The 19,282-nt window shown below is 33.5% G+C and overlaps 1 protein-coding gene across 1 annotated transcript in view; it reads right to left on the bottom strand.

Moving 5' to 3' along the window:
• Positions 1 to 1,768: 1,768 nt before the first annotated feature.
• POSTN (periostin) overlaps positions 1,769 to 19,282 on the bottom strand; it is a 34,090-nt gene continuing 16,576 nt past the window's right edge. The window contains 13 exon segments of the mRNA XM_032200463.1: positions 1,769 to 1,920; positions 3,003 to 3,044; positions 5,087 to 5,173; positions 7,310 to 7,390; positions 7,815 to 7,892; positions 9,471 to 9,560; positions 10,131 to 10,226; positions 13,512 to 13,559; positions 14,481 to 14,526; positions 15,065 to 15,132; positions 15,522 to 15,624; positions 15,798 to 15,928; positions 18,803 to 18,933. Coding sequence (XP_032056354.1) covers positions 1,880 to 1,920; positions 3,003 to 3,044; positions 5,087 to 5,173; positions 7,310 to 7,390; positions 7,815 to 7,892; positions 9,471 to 9,560; positions 10,131 to 10,226; positions 13,512 to 13,559; positions 14,481 to 14,526; positions 15,065 to 15,132; positions 15,522 to 15,624; positions 15,798 to 15,928; positions 18,803 to 18,933 — 1,042 coding nt within the window. The 3' untranslated portion in view covers positions 1,769 to 1,879.

The raw sequence follows: 19,282 nt of genomic DNA, 5'->3' as shown, positions 1-19,282 counted from the left end.
AGTCCAGAATCCATGCCATGGTGCAAGAGCATCGTTCACATAGAAACATAGAATGATTTGACTTGGAATGGATTTCTAAAGTCTGCTCTCCAAAATATTGACTGAACCTCTTATAATGACGTATCAGTGAAGAGAACATAATAAAGTACATGATTTAATGACAGCAAAAGATCCTGTGGAAAAGTGACAGCTTTAATTCATCCTCTGGGCAGTAATGAGAGGCCTCATTCTCACCTAAAAGTTCTTACCAGGGTTTGAAGCCATCCTTCCACCCAAGCGCTTGTCCTGGTTTCAGCTAGGATAGAGTTAATTTTCCTCCTAGTAACCACAACAGCACTCTAACAATAGATAGTAGGGTCACCTTATTGAGATACTCAATAGTCAGCTCAGTAAGTCTACAAAACATAACAGTGCAGTGCTCAGGTATCTTTACCACTCATAAGGAAATTGAGATGATAGTGTTCACAGTATGTGATTATTGAATTAAGGGAGTTTTAAATTCTTTTTAAGGGGAATGATGCAGTTAGAGCATTATTTTATTCTAGGTGAGAAAGGGAAATATCTGCTTGCTTCTCTGAGGGCATATTTTTGATCTAAAAACTACACTAACAGTTTAAGAATATTTACAATTTGCTTTCTCATAAAAAAAAAAAGATTTATTTACAAATATAAGGACATTTAGACAAATTGTTTATTGAGTATTTCTTTCAAAACAGAAGTATAAAAGCACAACAGATAACTTCTCTTAAACTTTGGTCTGCAGAATTAAGGCACTTTGAACATGTTTTTTTCTTACTCCATGAGTAATTGTTTTCCAACTTTAATTAATAAAGGCAAACAATTTTTATGAGTACAAAACTAGAGTTATAAAAATGACATAATTTACAGACAACACCACATTAGTACCAGACATTAGCAAAGCATGTTTTGATATAAAAGCTTTCAGACCTAGGCTCATTTTTGTAACACCTTTTTCCACGCAGAGATAGCTGTTTACATGCATTTTAATTATCCCTTCTATAATCCACTTTAATAGTCAAAAGACGTATTTAGGGAAAAGTCAGAAAACATTTAAGGATTTCAGTATATATGTTATTATAGGATTCCTATGGGATTTTTTTTTTTTTTCATATAAATAAAGGTCAGCATGATCTCAAATACATTTTAGGAAGCTTATAACATTTTCTTTTTCCCTTGTTAAGAGTTTCCATTAGCCATGTTACCAGAAGGCATTTGGATATGTGATGTAGAACAAGAAAAGATACATTTGTCTGTTTAGACATATAATACTTGTCTATTTAGAAAAGGTAATGTTACTGGTGTCAGTATTACATTAAAAATACTATGAATTTTGACTTACAAAAAATATACAATACTACTGAACCAAAAGTGCTACATTAACACTATTATTTCCTTACATTACTTATACTAAAAGTCATCTGAAGTGATTTTTTCCCTAGGAATGATCTAATTTCATTTATATTTCTCATTTACTACAAATAAAAATAATAATAAAAAATACATTCTGCATTGTTCCCTGCTATTTTTGAATCCAATCGTGCAAGCACTTACTAGCCAGCTTAAAAGGGACTCCTGGTTCTACAGAAGTTGATGGAAGTTTTGTTTGTGCCTTTATCAGTTCCAGGATCCCACCTTGCATAATGCTTACTATCAAGAGAAATTACAGCACCTTGTGAGAATTATGCCAGTAGTGAGCATCTGCATTTTCACATCTTTTAGTGGATTCATGGTTCAGTTTACATTGTTATCAAAACACATTGTTTTCTAATGTTCTTTTTTTTTTTTCAAAACAGTTTCTCTTCATCTCAAAGACCATGCCGTTAATTTGTAATTCTGTGGATTTTATCTTGAAAAGCTTTTAAGAATAAGCTAGTCTTGTCCTTCTTCTTGTTGATCCTCCTGTGGAAAAAAAAAAAGCACACCTATGTAACATTATATGTAATATAGTTAAACAAGATACTACGTTTAGTGGTGAAACAGACGTGAATAAGAAAGAATGATGCTGAATCTTTAACTGTCATAATGGCAGGTAGGAAATTATAGTGATCTCTCAGATTCTTAATTGATCCAAATAATGTGCAGACAGTGAATAAAAATCCTGCACTGGGGAATCCCACAGTGCTGTTTTCACAGTATCAGATTCCAGAATCAGATCTCACTTTGACACCTTGTCCTGGTTTCAGCGAGGATAGAGTTAATTTTCCTCCTAGTAGCTGGTATGGTGTTGTGTTAGGGATTTAGAATGAAAATCATGTTGATAACAGGCTCACGTTTCAATTGTTGCAGAGCAGTGCTTACATTAAGCCAAGAACTTTTCAGCTTCTCACACCTCCCCACCAGTGAAGAGGCTGGGGGTGCAGTTGGAAGTGGACAGAACTGGGACAGCTGACCCAAACTGGACAAAACAATATTTCATATCATATGGCATCACGCTGAACAATTAATATGGGGTGGCTGGTCAGGATGGGGGGGACCACTGTTCAAGGACGGGCTGGGCCAGTGAGCAATTGCATTGTGCATCACTTCTTTTGTACACATTATTATTATTGCTGTTGTTATTTCTTTTTATTTTCTGTCCTATTAAACTGTCTTTATCTCAAACCACAAGCTTTTACTTATTTATTTTTTTCCGATTCTCTTCTCCCAGCCCACTGTGGGGGGAAGAGTTAGTGAATGGCTGTGTAGTGCTCTGCTGCCTGTCAGGTTAAACCACAACACACCTTTATTCTATTATGAAATACAGTTTGAATGAAGCACATAATATAAGTTCTTTGCAGATAAAAACATATATATTAAGAGTATATAAGCTTTTTTTTTTTTTTTTTTTTTTTTTTTTTTAAATAATATACGCAACTTTTCCCTTTGGAACTCTGTTTTCTTAAGCTTCTGTGTACCTCCCCACCCTTCCCTTTTACTTTAAACATATCTGAGATAAATATTTGATATAAGTTAAAAAATTTAAAAATATGTTTTGCTTTTACCTTGTGTCCTCTTGTTTGCTTGTACTTTCCGTACAGGTGCTTCTAGAAAACAGAAATATTTCAGTCAGAATTTATTTTCTATAGCCTAGTTGAACTAAAACTCATTAAAAAAATTGGAAACCTATGGTAGACTTGTAATGTCTTTTTTTTTTTTTTAAGGTTTTCCGATGAATTTTGATCCATTAGTATGTTGACTTGATCACCTGAAACATGAATGCTAATAACAAATACAGTTCACACATTTCCATGATTTGTATTCTTCCACCAAATATTGCCTACATTTCAAAAATATTTTTAAATTTTACTATTATGAATTATTCATACTGATCTCTTGTAGATGGTTGCATGATGTAGACAGGGGCCAGGACATTGTGCCTATGCTCTTCACACAGCAAAAGCCATCTGACACTGTCAGTGATGTACAATCATGTTGATGTACTGATCAGGACTTTGTCTCAAATTTTGGCAGAGGAAGTTCAGATTCCCTTGCAGGGCACACTATAGACATTTATTCAAGAATTATATATAAATTATATACTTGAATCTCAGCCATTGTCAGTTACATTTCCAGCTGCATTTGGGCCTTGATATATAACTGCACTGTAAGCCCACAGTATCACTCCACATTTACAGGTCAGCTCTCAGAAACTTCTGTTTTAAAGGGTACAGTGAAGCAAGGGCCATTGTATAGGTACCACCCTCATTAGGAGATATGTCTGTTTTCCAGAAGACTGACTCTCTGAAACTACAGGCACTTTTTCCTTTTTTTCATCAAACCTTGACGTAATTTTTAAAACCAAGTGTCTCCTCATCAGGGAAGAAAACACTTTACAAACTTTAAAGAGAATTTTTCTCCCACAGAAATGTTACTGTAGTATATTTCCTTCTTTACAGACTTAAAGTACTTTTATATTTGCTTAACTAGCCACATGCAGTTGCCTTTTCATCTTGAGGTACAAGGTATGTAAACTCAGTGCCCTGATATATAGGTTTCATTGCAGCTGTGGTGAAACACTGGGCTTCTGCACCAAAGTATAAGAAAATTGCAAGTTCTTCACTACCTTAACAAGGAGAGAACATGGCCCATCCAAACTTATAAGTTTTCATGTAAAGCTCCATGGCTGAAAATCATATCCATCTCTCATTTTCAAGCAATAGTTGACTTCCCTGCATGCCTTGTACTACCCAACGTTGAAGTTTACAAATGATTATGGTATACCTTCAGTATTTGGCAAAAAAATCAAAATGCAAAAAGTAGAAACATATTATTAAACACTATCCACGAGCCATATTTTTATTATGAATTTGTATTTCAAAGGATGACAGAATAAATACATTCTTACTCTACATCATTAGAATTAGAATTGGAGAAGGATGTATATTCAAATACAACAGAAACTCCAAGAAAGCTACTATTTAACTTGGAATAAAGACCATCATCAAATACATAAATAAAGATTGTTAAACTTGAAAAACTAATTTCTGGCATATACCCAGGCTGAACTGAGGCTGAACTGTATTTGGCTCCTCATGTTGGACCTCCACACCATTCAGCTTTTTCAAAACCAAGAGTTTCCCTTATTAAATAGGATAACAGTAGAGAAATTCTAAGACCCCATAAGATTTACCTATTTCCAGAGATCATATTCCCTCCACCCCCCTCTTAGCAAGTTGATAACTTGACAGATCACATTGACAGATCACATTAAAACTGACAAGAAATAACTCAAGTTAAAAACAACTCACGTGGTCTTCTTCCAGATGTGCTGCTTAGAGAAAATGCAATTCTTATGGTGCATGTTCTTTCATATGTTTTACCTAAGCTTTGTGGTTTAGACATTTCCTCTTGTCTACTATGCCTGCCAAATCTTTTAGTTACTTTTAGACACAAGACAAGCCTCAATATTTTTCTCTGCAACATCAGTGAAAGAATTTTTTTCCAAAATAATCAAAAAACTCTTCTTGCTAAAATATTGGCTTCAGAGTGAAGTAATTTTTGTGAATAAAAGCTACAAATCCCCACCTAGAATGATCACTTCAGACAAGTGAGGTCTTAGTGATACTGGATTTTTAGACAAACTAACCTTCCAAATGGACTTTCTTGATTTCTCTCTCGATAATCTGTGGCTCTCCCTCAATTACTTTAGTAACCTTGGTGTACTCAGTTCCAGCTACAATAGGCATTAAAAACAAATGAGTTAAATCTGGGATAGCATTTTTTCATATGCAAGGAACCATCAGTGGAAACAATGTTGTTTTGGGGATGTAGGTATATGTAAGCCACTATGGCATTCATGAAGTAAAGTCCTGCTGATTTTCTTGGCCCTGACACAGGTGATGCCTTCTCTAGGGCTGAAAGTCATTCATTGCAATCTTGGCTTGTAGTTTGTTTCAGCAAAGACTGCCAATTGTAATAAGCAGTGCTGGACATTATATGAGTTGAATTACAGCCCATATAAAATCTTTTATTTTAGACAGTGGGAATACATCCATTTGTGTCTGGACTCAGATTTAAGTGCTTAGGAAATTTTCAGTAAAACAATTATTTTGATGTAGACATGAGGGCCATAAAGCATTATCACCATTAACACTAACAGCCATAAAGCAGTGTGTGTATCTGCTTTTATTGGCTGAAAGCATAGTAAGATTTATAATGGAAAACAAGGGTATCTGACTGAATAAATCATGGGAAAGACAGAAAAAAATTTAAATTAAAACAAGAGACAGAAATCTGCCTATTTGTCCCATTCTGTAAAGCAGGATGCTTATGCAAACTAACATATAATAGCAAGGAAAAATAGCAAGAATTCAAGAGACAATATTGTCTTTTCCATATTTACTGCAGAGAAATTATTTCTTACTTTTCTATACAATGATAGGATCACTATAAGATTTATCTTTAGAGACTATATCTATTTAATCGAATATCTCTGTAACTGAAGAACATTCTGGTATAAATTTTACTCCTGCTCTTTATAGCCTCATTAAGACCACTAGAACATAGTCCAACAGATGGAAGGATTTTTTTTTGATATATTTTCTCATTTTCAACTCTCTTTTTAAATATTTGCTGCTGAAATAGGCAGCCCCAGAGAGCAACTCTCACACAGATACAATGAAAAACCCTCTAGATCATATTTCTCTCCAATGAGTATCCTGGCTAAGATCTGCAAAGCTAAGATTTGATTGTTTAAAATAGCAGAGAGAAATATAGTCATATTCATGGCTATATCATGGTTTGTCTCTAAGACTAGCTGCATTATCAACTAACATGTTTTTGTTTGATAAAGAAACTGCTATGACATTCAGCCATCACTAAATTCTTGTGATTCCGAGGTTTAAGTTACATATACAGAATAGTGCTTGTGAAAGGCTACAAGATTTAGTTCTGTGTACACATGGTTGAACTTAGTATGAGCTACTTAAGTAGTATTTGAGTTAGTAACTTATGAGAGAGTGAACATAATATGAATTCAATTCAGCTAATTTATGCCAGGAGAAATATCCATGCATATTTTGAGCTTCTCATCAGGTTTGCATTGACCTTTACTAAAAGCACAATACTTGAATTCTCTTTTTTATTCCCCATTGCTATTATAGATAGTGATTCTAATCTATACATTAAGCAGAGAACATTCCAAATTCATAGATATATTAATTTCATAAGCACAAGTTTGTTTATCAGTTTTCTACAGCTACTGGTTATATACTGCCAAAACTGTTAGAATTAAGAGAGCAAGAAGGAAAGAAAACCATTCTTTGGAACATTATATTTGAAAAGAGTTGAGGTTAATGCCTTGATATCCGTCACCTGTAAGCTTTGAAAGAGGGATGCTAAACATGCCTTTAATTATTAACTTGAGGGCAATGAATATTCATTTCTGGATGACTGGTAATAAGGTGAATTTGGCCTATTACAATATTTTCTATTTCATAAATGTTTTTTCACAGATTTAAATTTGCTGAGTAAAAGGGTTCTCAACTAGTGGAATAAATCTTCATTGCTCCCCTGGGTTTTAATTAGATAACTTTTTAAAGACTGAGAAAACAATTAAATTTTTATCTATTTTTCATGACTGATATCATACCAAAATTAATTAATCAAACTTTGGCACTTGTTTCCTTTTTATGTGCATCTGGCACTTCGTATATGACATTATTTTTTAATTTTTATTTATTTATTTTTTTCCAATTGAAGTTTCCTTTCTGGTAGATCAGTCTTTAAAATGTTGAGCTAGACAAATCTGAGAGAGGTTTCAGTTATCATAACCTGTTACAACAAGGTTAGTTGTAATACACTGAATTACCTCCCTGCAGAAGTCTTTTGATTTCCTCATCTTCGAGTAAATGACCATCACCTTCAATAAATTTGGTCACCTTGGTAACCTCTGATAGGATACAGGTTATGGCAAAAAAAATTGATTGACAGAAAACATTTGACAGCATATTAATGACTTTATCCTGTTACAGTATTTTGCTGAATTACAAAAGTTATCTGTGTATGTTCCACGCTAAATACTGAAAACACCATATTGCATAACAAGCATAATTTAGTATTTATTAGACCTAGGCAGTCTCAGTTCTAGAGCTGACTGGAATGTGAAGATCAGAGATTCAAACCAGAGTATTAGGTTTGGACATTTCTCAGTTTCTCAGGCTTAATCTCTGATTTTGCAATGAGCATATTTGATGAAAACACATTTGAGTATCTATTCAGTGATTACTTAAGTAGTATCATGCCGGTTTTATTGTTGTCATTGTTTGTTTTTGATTGTCTGTTTTTAAAGAAGAAAAGAAAACAATGATACTAACCTTCTTCAAGAAATTTCTTTATTTTTTCTTCATTATCTGAACCACCTGCAGTAATTCTGGTATATTTTATTTCTGGACCTAGAAGAAAGATGTTTTTTTTTTTTTTAAAAAACGAGGACTTAAGTTAGATATAACTCTATTGCCTTTTTTTCCTTTTTTAATTTAACCCTTATGATGATTCTGTCTTTAACATGCTTTAATCAGCTTTTATGTGTTTGTTGTTGTTGTTGTTTGTTTGTTTGTTCTGTTTGCTTGTTTTATCTTTCACTGTGTCCTAAACTGAAATGTAAGAGGGCTATTAATAGCTTAGAAGTAGTCAGACAAGTAGGTAGGCAAATTTAACATAGTAAACATCTGCTCACAGTTTTAATAATTTTGTTGTATTAGGTCACAGATCAGGTATTTCTTCATTGTAAAATGGTCTGGATCCACTGTTGTAAAAGATGTTATTAATGTTGTAACAGCTATGAGTCATTTGAGAGTTTAGCACAGAAATTCTTTATCAGTTTCTATTACAGAGAGAAGGAAATTTCAGGAATGCTGGCATCATCTACATGATAATGACAATTTCATGTGGACTATTATTGAAACTTGCAGTTCAGAAATGAGAAAATAGTATTTTCTCTCCCAGAAATTTTCTGTGTTGAAAAATTGTCCCCGATTTATTCAGAAACTACTGCTACCTTTTTCACTGTTATAATCATTTCATTCAGTTGCTTTCACTGTAGTAAATAGTTGCATGAGAATAACTTGCCTGGTTTCTTATTTCTCTCTTGCTTGAGAATTTAATGACTTAAATTGTTTTTTTTTTCAAAACAAACTCAATACAAAGACTTTCTGCTAAGTCAGTATTTCTGTAACACTGTCTTTCCCTTGCAACTGTTCTTGCAGACAGTATTTTAACTACAGTGTACAAGATAGTATTTATAGTATTTATCCAAGGGAATCATATGTGCTAGCAGAGGGTTTGTGACCGTTTAAATATGCCTCAATCTACTCACTTCAATTTCTGTAAATTTTCTAGGATTCTTAAAAATAAAAATCTTCACAGTACATCAAATATAACTGAAATTGCCCAAGGAGATTGAAAGCTACTGTAGAAAAAGGCAAAGGGACAGATGCTCATTAATTTTATTCTACATTAACACAAAAAAAAATGTCTGCCTTGTGGATGTCAGAACAACATAATCTCAGCTTAAAAAGAAACATAGGATTTTTATTATTATTGTAATTATATATTTTTTTTTCCTGAACTGAGTTTCAAGGAAACATGCAAAAGTAGGTATCTACACACTGAAGGGCTAGCACTTTTCAAATGAAGCCTACCTGGAGATATACAATGCAAGTAACCTAAAAATTCACATACACACACACCAAAATAAATAAATTAATAAATAAATAAATCTAAACTAAGACAGACAAAAATGCAAAAGAACAGTCTTAGCATGAAATAGTATACACATGTATATGTATCAGACATATATAATTCTATATGTGTATGTGTAGCAGACACAGTGAAAATCTGAGCTATACATGGCAGTGGGAAGTAGTAGGAGGAAAATTCACCTCCTCAGGAAATGCAGTTTAGGCATTAGGACAGGACTTAAGATGTTCTACTTTTGTATGTAATGGAGAACTTCACTCAACATGAATTACCTTGAATAATTCTTTCTTCTGTTACTTTTTTCTCTGTCACTTCCACAGGTCGCCCATCAATGATTTTGGTGTATGTTTTAATAACTGGTTCTACAAGGATTTTTAAGTTGAAGATATTAATAAAGTGATTAGCAGTGTTACACTTGCTGGTTTTGAGACACCAAAACTTAATGAAGCACACAAGGAATGACCACAGAATATTTTAAGAAAAAATAAAAATGCTAAGAGTAGACCAGGAGCTGTTTGTCCCAAATTTAAGATGACTACATGCTATTTTATTTGAAACCACCCTAGATATGAAATCCTTGAAGCTCCTAGCAAAGCAGGAAACAAAGTTGATTTATTTGTCTGATAATGCTGCCTTTCTATCACAGGAATTACATCCTGCATTTTTGACTGCAGGACAACAATCAGCAGATAACTGAGACAGACATTATGTCAGCATGCAGAACATTTCTAACTGTCTTGACTGTAGCTATTTGGTACAGCTAAGGAAAAAAAATAAAATACAATTGCCATATTTCCAGAATGTCCTGTTAAAAATAAGTCCATTGTCTAACATATCATAGAAACCACCTGCACTCAAGTAAAAGCAGTCCAGGAATAATTTATATTTCAGATTTTAATTAATGCAAATTGAGTTGCTGAAAGCATACCAACCTCCATGTATCACTTTAGTTATTGTCTCCCCTTCCCTGACTATTTTGAACTCAGGTTCCCCTTCAATTAATTTAGTGAGCTGTGTAATAGATGGGTCTGTGACACAAGGAAAAAACAACATGTTACAAGTAGTCATAAAAATATTTACGGTATTCCATAGGACTGAGATGAAGCTAGCATTATCACCCCTACCCTAAATAAACCAGATGACCATAATGGAGAAGCCATAAATCTGATATGGAGATGACCAGAAATCTGATGAGCCATCTGCATCAGTGGCTGAACAATCTTGTACTTCCTCCCATGGTGTCTTAAATTTAGATCCTGTTGTGCACTTACTATTTACAAATTTTGTTTTTGTTTTGTTTTTATGTATTGGGTATTTTTAACATCTGTTGACAAGTGTCAGGCAAACACAGATCCTCGGCAGCTGAAAGGAAGCTTTCTTGTATGTATATTGGTAAAATGCCTAAAGTGAGGCATTGCTGGAATGTTCTGCTGGGTTTTCTTTTATTTATTTATTTATTTATTTATTTATTTATTTATTTTTATTTTAAGCTAGCCAGACTTAGGCAGCAGGCATATAGCCTAAAATAAAATAAAATAAAATAGATTGAGAGATCATCTGGGTAGGTTGTAAGGATATTTGTCAGCCGTAATGGCTACTGCTCTCTGAGTTTCATGGGAGATGTCATCTTGATTTCAATGGCCAAAACAAATCATTTGGTAATCTCTTATTCTTGCACAATCCCCACAGATAACACTGATACAAAATGTTTGCCAATCTCTGTTTGGCAGGCTGGAGATAGACACCTAAAAAAAAATGAAGAACATACCTCTGATGCAGTCAATTAACTGAATAACATAGTCTTAGTTTTGTAACACTTCCCCTATCCCTTGCTCAGAAATATAACACAGTCCATCTTTCACATGTTGTTGTGGTCCCTTAACAATATTTATTTAAAATATTTCTTTAAATTATATCATGTAGAAGTTGAGTCTTCACAGAGTTTGTTGTTGTTATTATTGTTTTAATAATCAGGATATAACAATAGCTTTTGAATATTTTGAATATAAGCCTGGGATTGAATTGCTGAGAGCAGTATGATTGAGGCTTACTAGTGTCCTTCAACAGTAACAAATTGAAGCATACATTTTTGTTTGCTTTTGCAGCAAAAGATGATTGTATAGGTTAGATCTTAGAGCTAAATAATTCATTTATTTGCTGCAGATGTGATGATATGACAGGACCATAATGACTTCCAGTTATCACAGAACTCAATCTATTCTCAGTTTTAAACAGCTGAACTATTGCTTTTTATTTTCTAAGGAGTCTGATAGAAAAACATTCATAAATTTTGTAAAGAAGCAATCTTAAAAGACTCATTGGGTTGCTTCTGTTCCAATTTCAGAGGTAATTTTTTATGTTAAGATATTAAATGCCAACATGCATTGAGAGAAATTATCAATATTAGTGAAAAAATGTCAAAGATATTTATTAATATTTATAAATCCTTCACAAAACAAAACAAACTCCTGATTTATTTTACCTTCCTATGTGATTTATACAGTAGATGCATGCAGAACCTGTATTTTCTTGTATTTCCTAGTGAAGGACCAATCTTTTAAACATTCAATACACTAAAATTTGGGTTTCAACCAGATTTAACTGTTGAGATCTATTTGAAGTTGTCTATGTATAGGCAAAGAATCTACTCAAGTAGATATTCTATTCTATTCTATTCTATTCTATTCTATTCTATTCTATTCTATTCTATTCTATTCTATTCTATTCTATTCATTATTATTTTTTTATGAAATCTCCCATCACAATCTGCTGGAACTTCTTGATATATGTTGCAAAAATTAACATGTAATGTTGCCAGATTTTTTTTATACAGACAATTGTGGGCATATGTGGTCTTGATGGGAACTGCCAATCACTACTGTTACTGCTAGCAAGCTTAGAAGGGCCTAAATTGGCATTACTAGGATTATTTCTGAGTCATCAGCAGGAAGACTGCTTACTAAAGATCATTCTTTGGACAGGGTGCCAAAGCAGAAGTACTGGCAGTGGAAAGGAGTGACTTCAGTGCTCACTAACATATATTTTTTTTTCCCCTCATTGGTGAAGAATGCTTAGTTGTACATTTGTACAGATATATACAAACATAAAACTCAGACAGTCATTTATCATTTTTTCTCGTCTTCCAAATTCTATGAAAATTGCCTAAACTCTCTGCCCTGTCTCTGGATTTAACCTAGAAGAACAGGTACCTCCAGAAAGTGATTCACCTGCATCTTATAAAGATTTCTAAAATACCTTGGATAATTTACCATGTGGAATCATCTGGTAATTTATATTGCTTTGTAGCTCTGATTTCACACTGGAGACTAGGCAGCAAGGTTTTTTATATACATATATATATATATATTTATATATATAAAAGATAGTATCTTGTGCTAGGTGGGACAAAGCACAGACAAACTGTAGAGCAAGCAAGCTCATGACATTTCTGCTGGGAGAAAGTCCTCATAGAAACATTTAATCAGTTTGGATAAAATATCTGCAAGATATTTTCAAGTGCCTTTGTTCTCAGTTGAACTTTACCAGATTCTTTTTTATCATTTTCATTTCAGAAGAAAACTGGAGCACAGAAGTGGTGACACTGGTCTAGTGAAACTAATGATGTTTTGCTTAAGATATGAACCACAAGTGTTCTATGGTCCCAGCCCAACTTTTTGTTCTCTTCAATCCCACAACTAATCTTTAACTTTTGCAACAGAGAAATTGAAAAGAAATTTTGGTTAACTGTCCTTTCCAGGCATCTGACAGATATTGGTATTTAGAACCGACTGAAAACTGTAGAGAAATTAACGGTTTGTTTGTTGTTGTTGTTGTTGTTCTTGGTTTTTATTTGCTTGTTTGTTTTTAACTTTAATGTATAACAATTCTACTTCATTTTTTAAAATAACTATTTTAATACAAAAACAATGGAAATGTTTTAATTATAGAATCCACCTTTCTATATACTTTATAGATAATATAGTATTATTTGGGGCATTTTAAATACATCCTTCAGGGGAAAAAAAAAAATTATCATTTTAAAAAATGCATCTTAAAAATGTCCATAGATTTTTATTTTTTTTTTAAAGAAATCCAGGTGGGGAGAGCAAGCATGGGAAATCTTTAAATACAAAATATTTCAGCCAGTTCTAATTGCAATATTTGTATCTTTGCTTTTCCGGCAAAGTACAGAACAACCTGGAGTTGTTATGTAAAAAATACATTCTGTTAAAGAAGTAAATGCAATATATATTCTGTATATGTATACCTTTATGAACATATACAGAAATATATATTGGAAGGGCCCCATTTACCTTCCTTTCTGATGATGGGCTGGACGTTGCTTTCAATTATGTTAATTTCTGAAATTATAGAAAATGGAATATAAAACATCCCATTCCTACATTTTCTTTATGGTAATGATTGGTTAAATTAGGACTGGTCATCAAGATGTAAATAAAGTCACAGATATTAATGGAAGGCAAAGTAAAACAAAAGGCGCTAGAGTATGAGTCTCAGTTCTGTTTACTAAATGGTGCTGTATACACAAGTTACCTGCACAGTCTACTAATGTGCTATTTTCCTTTGTTTGTACTTCATGAAACCCAGAATTAATGAAATCCATGTTAATGTAAGATATGTAATAATAATGGCTTTTACAATTCCCTGCATGAAAATCTGTATAATTCCCTGGTGTATCTTAAACTTGAATTCTAAAGTTCTAAAACTTCTGAAACTAAACTTCTGTTTGTTTCACTGGGGAGTGCACCTGGTAAACAGGGGGCTTTTACTCCTTATAGAGGAAATGGCTGAAGCAACTGTCTCCCTTAGAAAACTCATATATGCATATAAAGAAAACAGGTGGAAAAGGTACACTTTGCTCCTCTGGAAGCATTTATGAAAAAGAAAGCAACTCAATGCATAGTTTGGTCAATCCTGGAGAGTCTGTGAGGCAGTACGACTGCTGTGCACCGAGCACTGAACCTTGGCTAAAACATGAAAAAAAAAGTATTTCCCATACGTATCTTGCCTATCCCAAAGAGTAGAAATGGCTTACTTTAGGGATATTCCCTGTTGAGAATCTGGAAAGGGAAAAAATACATACAGTAGCACAATAACCAAAAACATTCTTCTTTGAGTCTTTTCCTGTCATTCCTTGGCCCACTTTACTTCACCATAAATTGCTTTCTTTGTGATTAATAAAGATCTACAATTCAGATTGGAATTGAAAGCATTCATAAATCAATCTTAAACCCATCTGGAAATATATAAAATGAACTTACTGTAAAATGTCAGTGGAATCTCTTTGAAGGTACTGTCACGAACAAACTACAAATACAAAAAAGTAATTTCAAAATTTGAAAGAGCACTTGTGTTCTAATTTTCTAATGATTTTGCATACAATTCACTGCTTCACTGATCTACAAGTTAGGTTATGCTATTACACTAGGTTCTTTCATTCATGTTTGAAAGATAATGTAAGCTCAAAAGGGTATGTAACTGAAATAGACAAGGATGCTTCTTTTTTAATCCATAGCCATTGAAGCTGATGGGTTAAATTGCATAGTAATTGAGCTATTTTATATTTCCCTCAAAAAGGGATTGCCTCAAGTGAAGCAAAGAGTGGATTTAGGCCAGTTCACACTGGAGTTGCCCATATGCAAATGTTCTACAATTATGTGGTGCTGAAAAATTTAAGTCCTAACTGTTGAGTTGAATGTATCATCCAAATTACACTTGGGTAACTGGGAGCTACTAGATGTGTTGCTTGCTGAAGAAACAGAGAGCCAAAGAACCATTTTTGAATAATGTACAAGGTTTCATAGATCTTGCCAAAAGGACAATGGGAACATCATTTAAAAAGTACCTTGATTTGTATGTACTTGATCAACTTCTTCAGGATCGTGAGCAATTGATCATTTCCAACAGGCAGGTCTAAGAAAAGAAACAGGTATGTAAGAGGAAACAAACATCTCTATTCACTTTACTTTCACTTAAAGTGCTAATGCAATGTAAAACAATCTCATAAATTCACACTCGTGTATGTGTACATATATGAGTGTTATGTATACATATACATTCTTCTGTATTGAGGGAAAGATAGCCCAAAGCATCTTGTCTTCCATATATTTGACTTTCACATAATTTCCAATAGTTGCCATGGTTTCAGGCATGGCATAAAATGAGCAGTGATGTAAATTTTTTGTTTCCTATTTCACATAGGAATTGTCTCTTTAAAGTAAATATCCTTTTAAAGTTCTTGCACCTACATAACATGTAGACAAATTCAGAAATGTGTGTAAATTCTATGAACTAATACACACCTGCTGGATACAGGAGTTTATCAATAACATGAATGACACCATTGGTTGCCATGAGATCAGATTCTCTTGATTTCAGTTCATTAACCAGAAGAGTATCATTCACCTGGTAAAGAACACATATTATCAGAGACATTGAAAAACAAACTGAATCCCTTAATATCACTTTCAGATATATGCATCCCACTCTTCAATGTCAAATTGCAGACAGAATATCTAATTGCAGACACTGAATGTCAAATCTCCATTACAGGGTTGTGACTTTTTTCAACACTTAACTGTTTTCAAGTAGAGCTTCCCTCCTTGGATAGTTTTAAGAATGTTTGTCACACCAGGCTCAAAGCCACTTCCAATGAAAACTCCTTGTGTCAAGTGGTAAAGGAGAATGTTCCTGAGAGCATTTTTGTCTCCTATTTAAAAAGAAAAATAAGGAATACAAATTTAAATAAATATAAATAAATAAAGCAAGGCATAAAAACTAAATTGTACTAGATAATTATTTTTTTGGGAAATACTAAGGATTCCCATAGGTTTGAGACAGAATTAAGCATACCATGAATGAAACTAACAGAAATGCATATATATTGAAGCTTTTTTTTTTTTTTTTTTTTTTTTATGTTATCATAATTTTAACAATCTTATGCCAAAAGGGACTCAACATAATTATAAACACGCTATGAGAACTACTATATAGAAGAGTAGCATTTTCTTATTATTTGGTATTATTTGCTTTCCTTTGCTTGCCCCTCTAATCAGAATTTTTCATTCCTTTTCTGATTATGCTCTGTAAACACAAGAATTTCAGGACTGCTAAACAGTCTGCAGCATCAAGTGTCACCAAGGTACTAGACAAACTGTAACCTTAACACCCTTTCAATTAAAGGGAACTGTAGCTAACTGCTGGCAGAGAAATTAATATAACTATTCTCTTGGGCGACTTCCTTCTGAGATGAATGGGGTAACTGACAACTCTCTCTGTACACACATATTTTCCCATCTCAGGCAGGACAAAGTTGCAGGAAGAACAGAGGAAGGTCATCTGGGATACTGGTCTTGACTATTCTTGCAGTCAAACTGTGAGAGGAAGAGGAGTTGAGAAAGCGGAAACAACCCTATTGTGAGTGTGATTTCTATATTTCAAAGTTTGGTTTAATTCCTATTTTGGAAGAAAAAGCCACTAGAAAGAAAAGGACTAACAAAGCAAATGGATTCTGGAGTCCAAGTTAGAGTCATGGCAGGGCACCCTGGAGCTCTGTATCCATGGAGGTTCAGAGTCTTGGATGAGCTGTAGGAATATCCACAGACTGACCAGGAGACAGGGTACCAAGCAGAGCAGTTTTAAAACAAAAGTTCTTCCCATTATGTGGAATATTGACCATTCTATTGCATGTTCTTTGTTAGTATTACATGTTGACATTGATTTTTCTTTCCAGGAGTTTCAACCTTGATGAAATGGCAATGAAAATACTGTGTGGTTATAATTGTTCTCTGGTGTCTCTCAGTGAACATTTTCCTTTTTCTGCCTTTGATTGCTAATATCAGTGCAATTCATTTCACTACTAAAGTTCAGTTAAATGATCCTCTTCACCTACTAAAATTAGTGCTGAGTTTTTGTGACTGGTTTATTCATAGACAGCATTAAGTTATATACAAAGTCTAAATACAGCCATTTGAAAAAGCTGGTTTCACAATCAAATTTCCTTTGTTTTTTGCCACAATGGCCAGTGGTTATAAATAATATTTGTTTTATATCTTTATTACAGATTAATATTTTTATAAATTCTTTGGAAAAAAATACATATTTAAAAGCTTAATTTTTATAGACAAAATAATATTATGTCTTAAAAGAAAGCTAGGTTAAAATTCCTAAAAGCAAACTGATATTAAAAAAAAAAAAAAAAAAAAAAAGGAGGTTAAAAATCAAAATTTCAGCTGCCATAGAAAGTAAGTAGAAACTATGTCACAATGATAGGAAGAGCCAGTACATAAAAGCCCTTGAAAAGCTGAACATCAAATATAGTTGTATCCTGGACTGTAGAAATAATCCAAAATGACATAGGGCTAGGGTTCATCAAGTTGTGAACTGAAGACAAATATAATAGGCCTGGTAAACTCAATTTCTTTCTTTCTTTCTCAAGAAAAGAGAGTCTTTAAGACAAAAATTGAACTATAGTGTTTATCTAGTTACTTCAGTTCACAGCCCTGAGGTGAGCTTCATTTGATTTTATAGCTATCTAAAGCTGGTCATTTAGGCTATCTGTTAATTTACCATTGATGACAAAGAGACACAGCACACTGGAAGATAATTTATACCGCAATCATAACTTTATATGGCTAAGAGAGAATTCAAATTAACAGTGCCTCATTAGTGAGTTAAGGACTGTGTAGTTATGCTAAGGAAGCTGCTATGAGATGGACTCTTTGAAGCCATTAAGGATTCACGAGATTTGGCTTCATATCTTTGAAATTTGGTCTGAACAGAGCAAAAACAAAAAATGTGACTAACTTTCTGGATTCAAGGTGACAGCTCTTCCCAGACCTGTGCGACAAGACAGATTCACGTTACCCTCAAATAAACTAAAAATATTTATAGTGTTGTGGCCACAGTCTAACCCTCTGGTGGGAAATCCTGCAGGAGAGTTTCAAGTTATCAGTGTGCATTCCTTCTTTTACAAAAATGAAATATTAACTGTTGTGAAAATCTACACAGTTCCAAAGCTTGAAAGTGTAATGGCATACATTAGGATTTATATATATTCAGGATCTTTTTTTTTGTAGCACAAGTGATGCAGCAGATCACTGGGTGGACACAGAGAAGGAAAAATACAGGAAAAGAAAGGACAGCACAGGAATGGAAATTCATACTACATATTTTTATAATGTGATGGTTACAATAAGTGTCTACATGAAGAACAGAAATTTGATGAGACTCTGCATTTTGATACATCTGAAGTAACCCTGAATGTTGTTATAGAAGTTGAAGTTAATTAAATGAATGCAGATTTTAACTTGGAAGGTAATTACACTTTGGAATCAACAAATGAGGTTAAATTTAAATAATAAAGTTAAATTTAAATTAAGCTTTGATTTTAAACTTTATTTTATTTCCCCAAATGATACTTTCTCTATCACTGAAGAAAGAATTAATTTAGGGAAATACCATGACCTGCTCTTTGCAGAAGGTTACCTTGTTTATCAGACATCTTTTGTTTAAGAAGCACACTCGCTACCTTTCCCATTAATTTCATTCTTGTTTATACATGTAGTATTGGTATATTACTTACTTATCAATATATCCTTATCATCATCAGTCAAACCTTTAAAGGCATCATTAGTTGGAACAAACAGAGTCCATTCTCCAGGCCGTGACAGAACATCATCTAAATCTGCAGCTTTCACCAGACTGAGGAAAACACTGTTTAAAAAATACAAACCACAAATACATTCTGTTGAAGTATAGCAATTATTCTCAAGTCCAGGCACTTAGTCTCCTCATTTGTTCTGAAAGTACATCCATCTTTAAACACTCCTAAAGTTTCCCAGAAATAAAGACAGTGGAGGAGATAAAATGAGAAAAAGGAAGACTGTCCTAAGAGTAGCAGACTGAGAAAAAAGACTTGAAAAATAAAAAGCAATGGCAGCCTGGATCATAGAATAATTCATGGAATAAAAGTCCTACAGATCAAAGAGATGAAGGGAGGATGACAATGGTAGTTGGTCTCTCTGGAGGACTGACAAAGCTGCAGGTAGAGGACAGAAATACA

The sequence above is a fragment of the Aythya fuligula genome, chromosome 1 (assembly GCF_009819795.1).
Source record: "Aythya fuligula isolate bAytFul2 chromosome 1, bAytFul2.pri, whole genome shotgun sequence".
In the NCBI taxonomy this organism is placed as follows: Eukaryota; Metazoa; Chordata; class Aves; order Anseriformes; family Anatidae; genus Aythya; species Aythya fuligula.
Note: the sequence above shows the minus strand (reverse complement) of the source record. Positions and strands in the feature narration are given on the sequence as shown.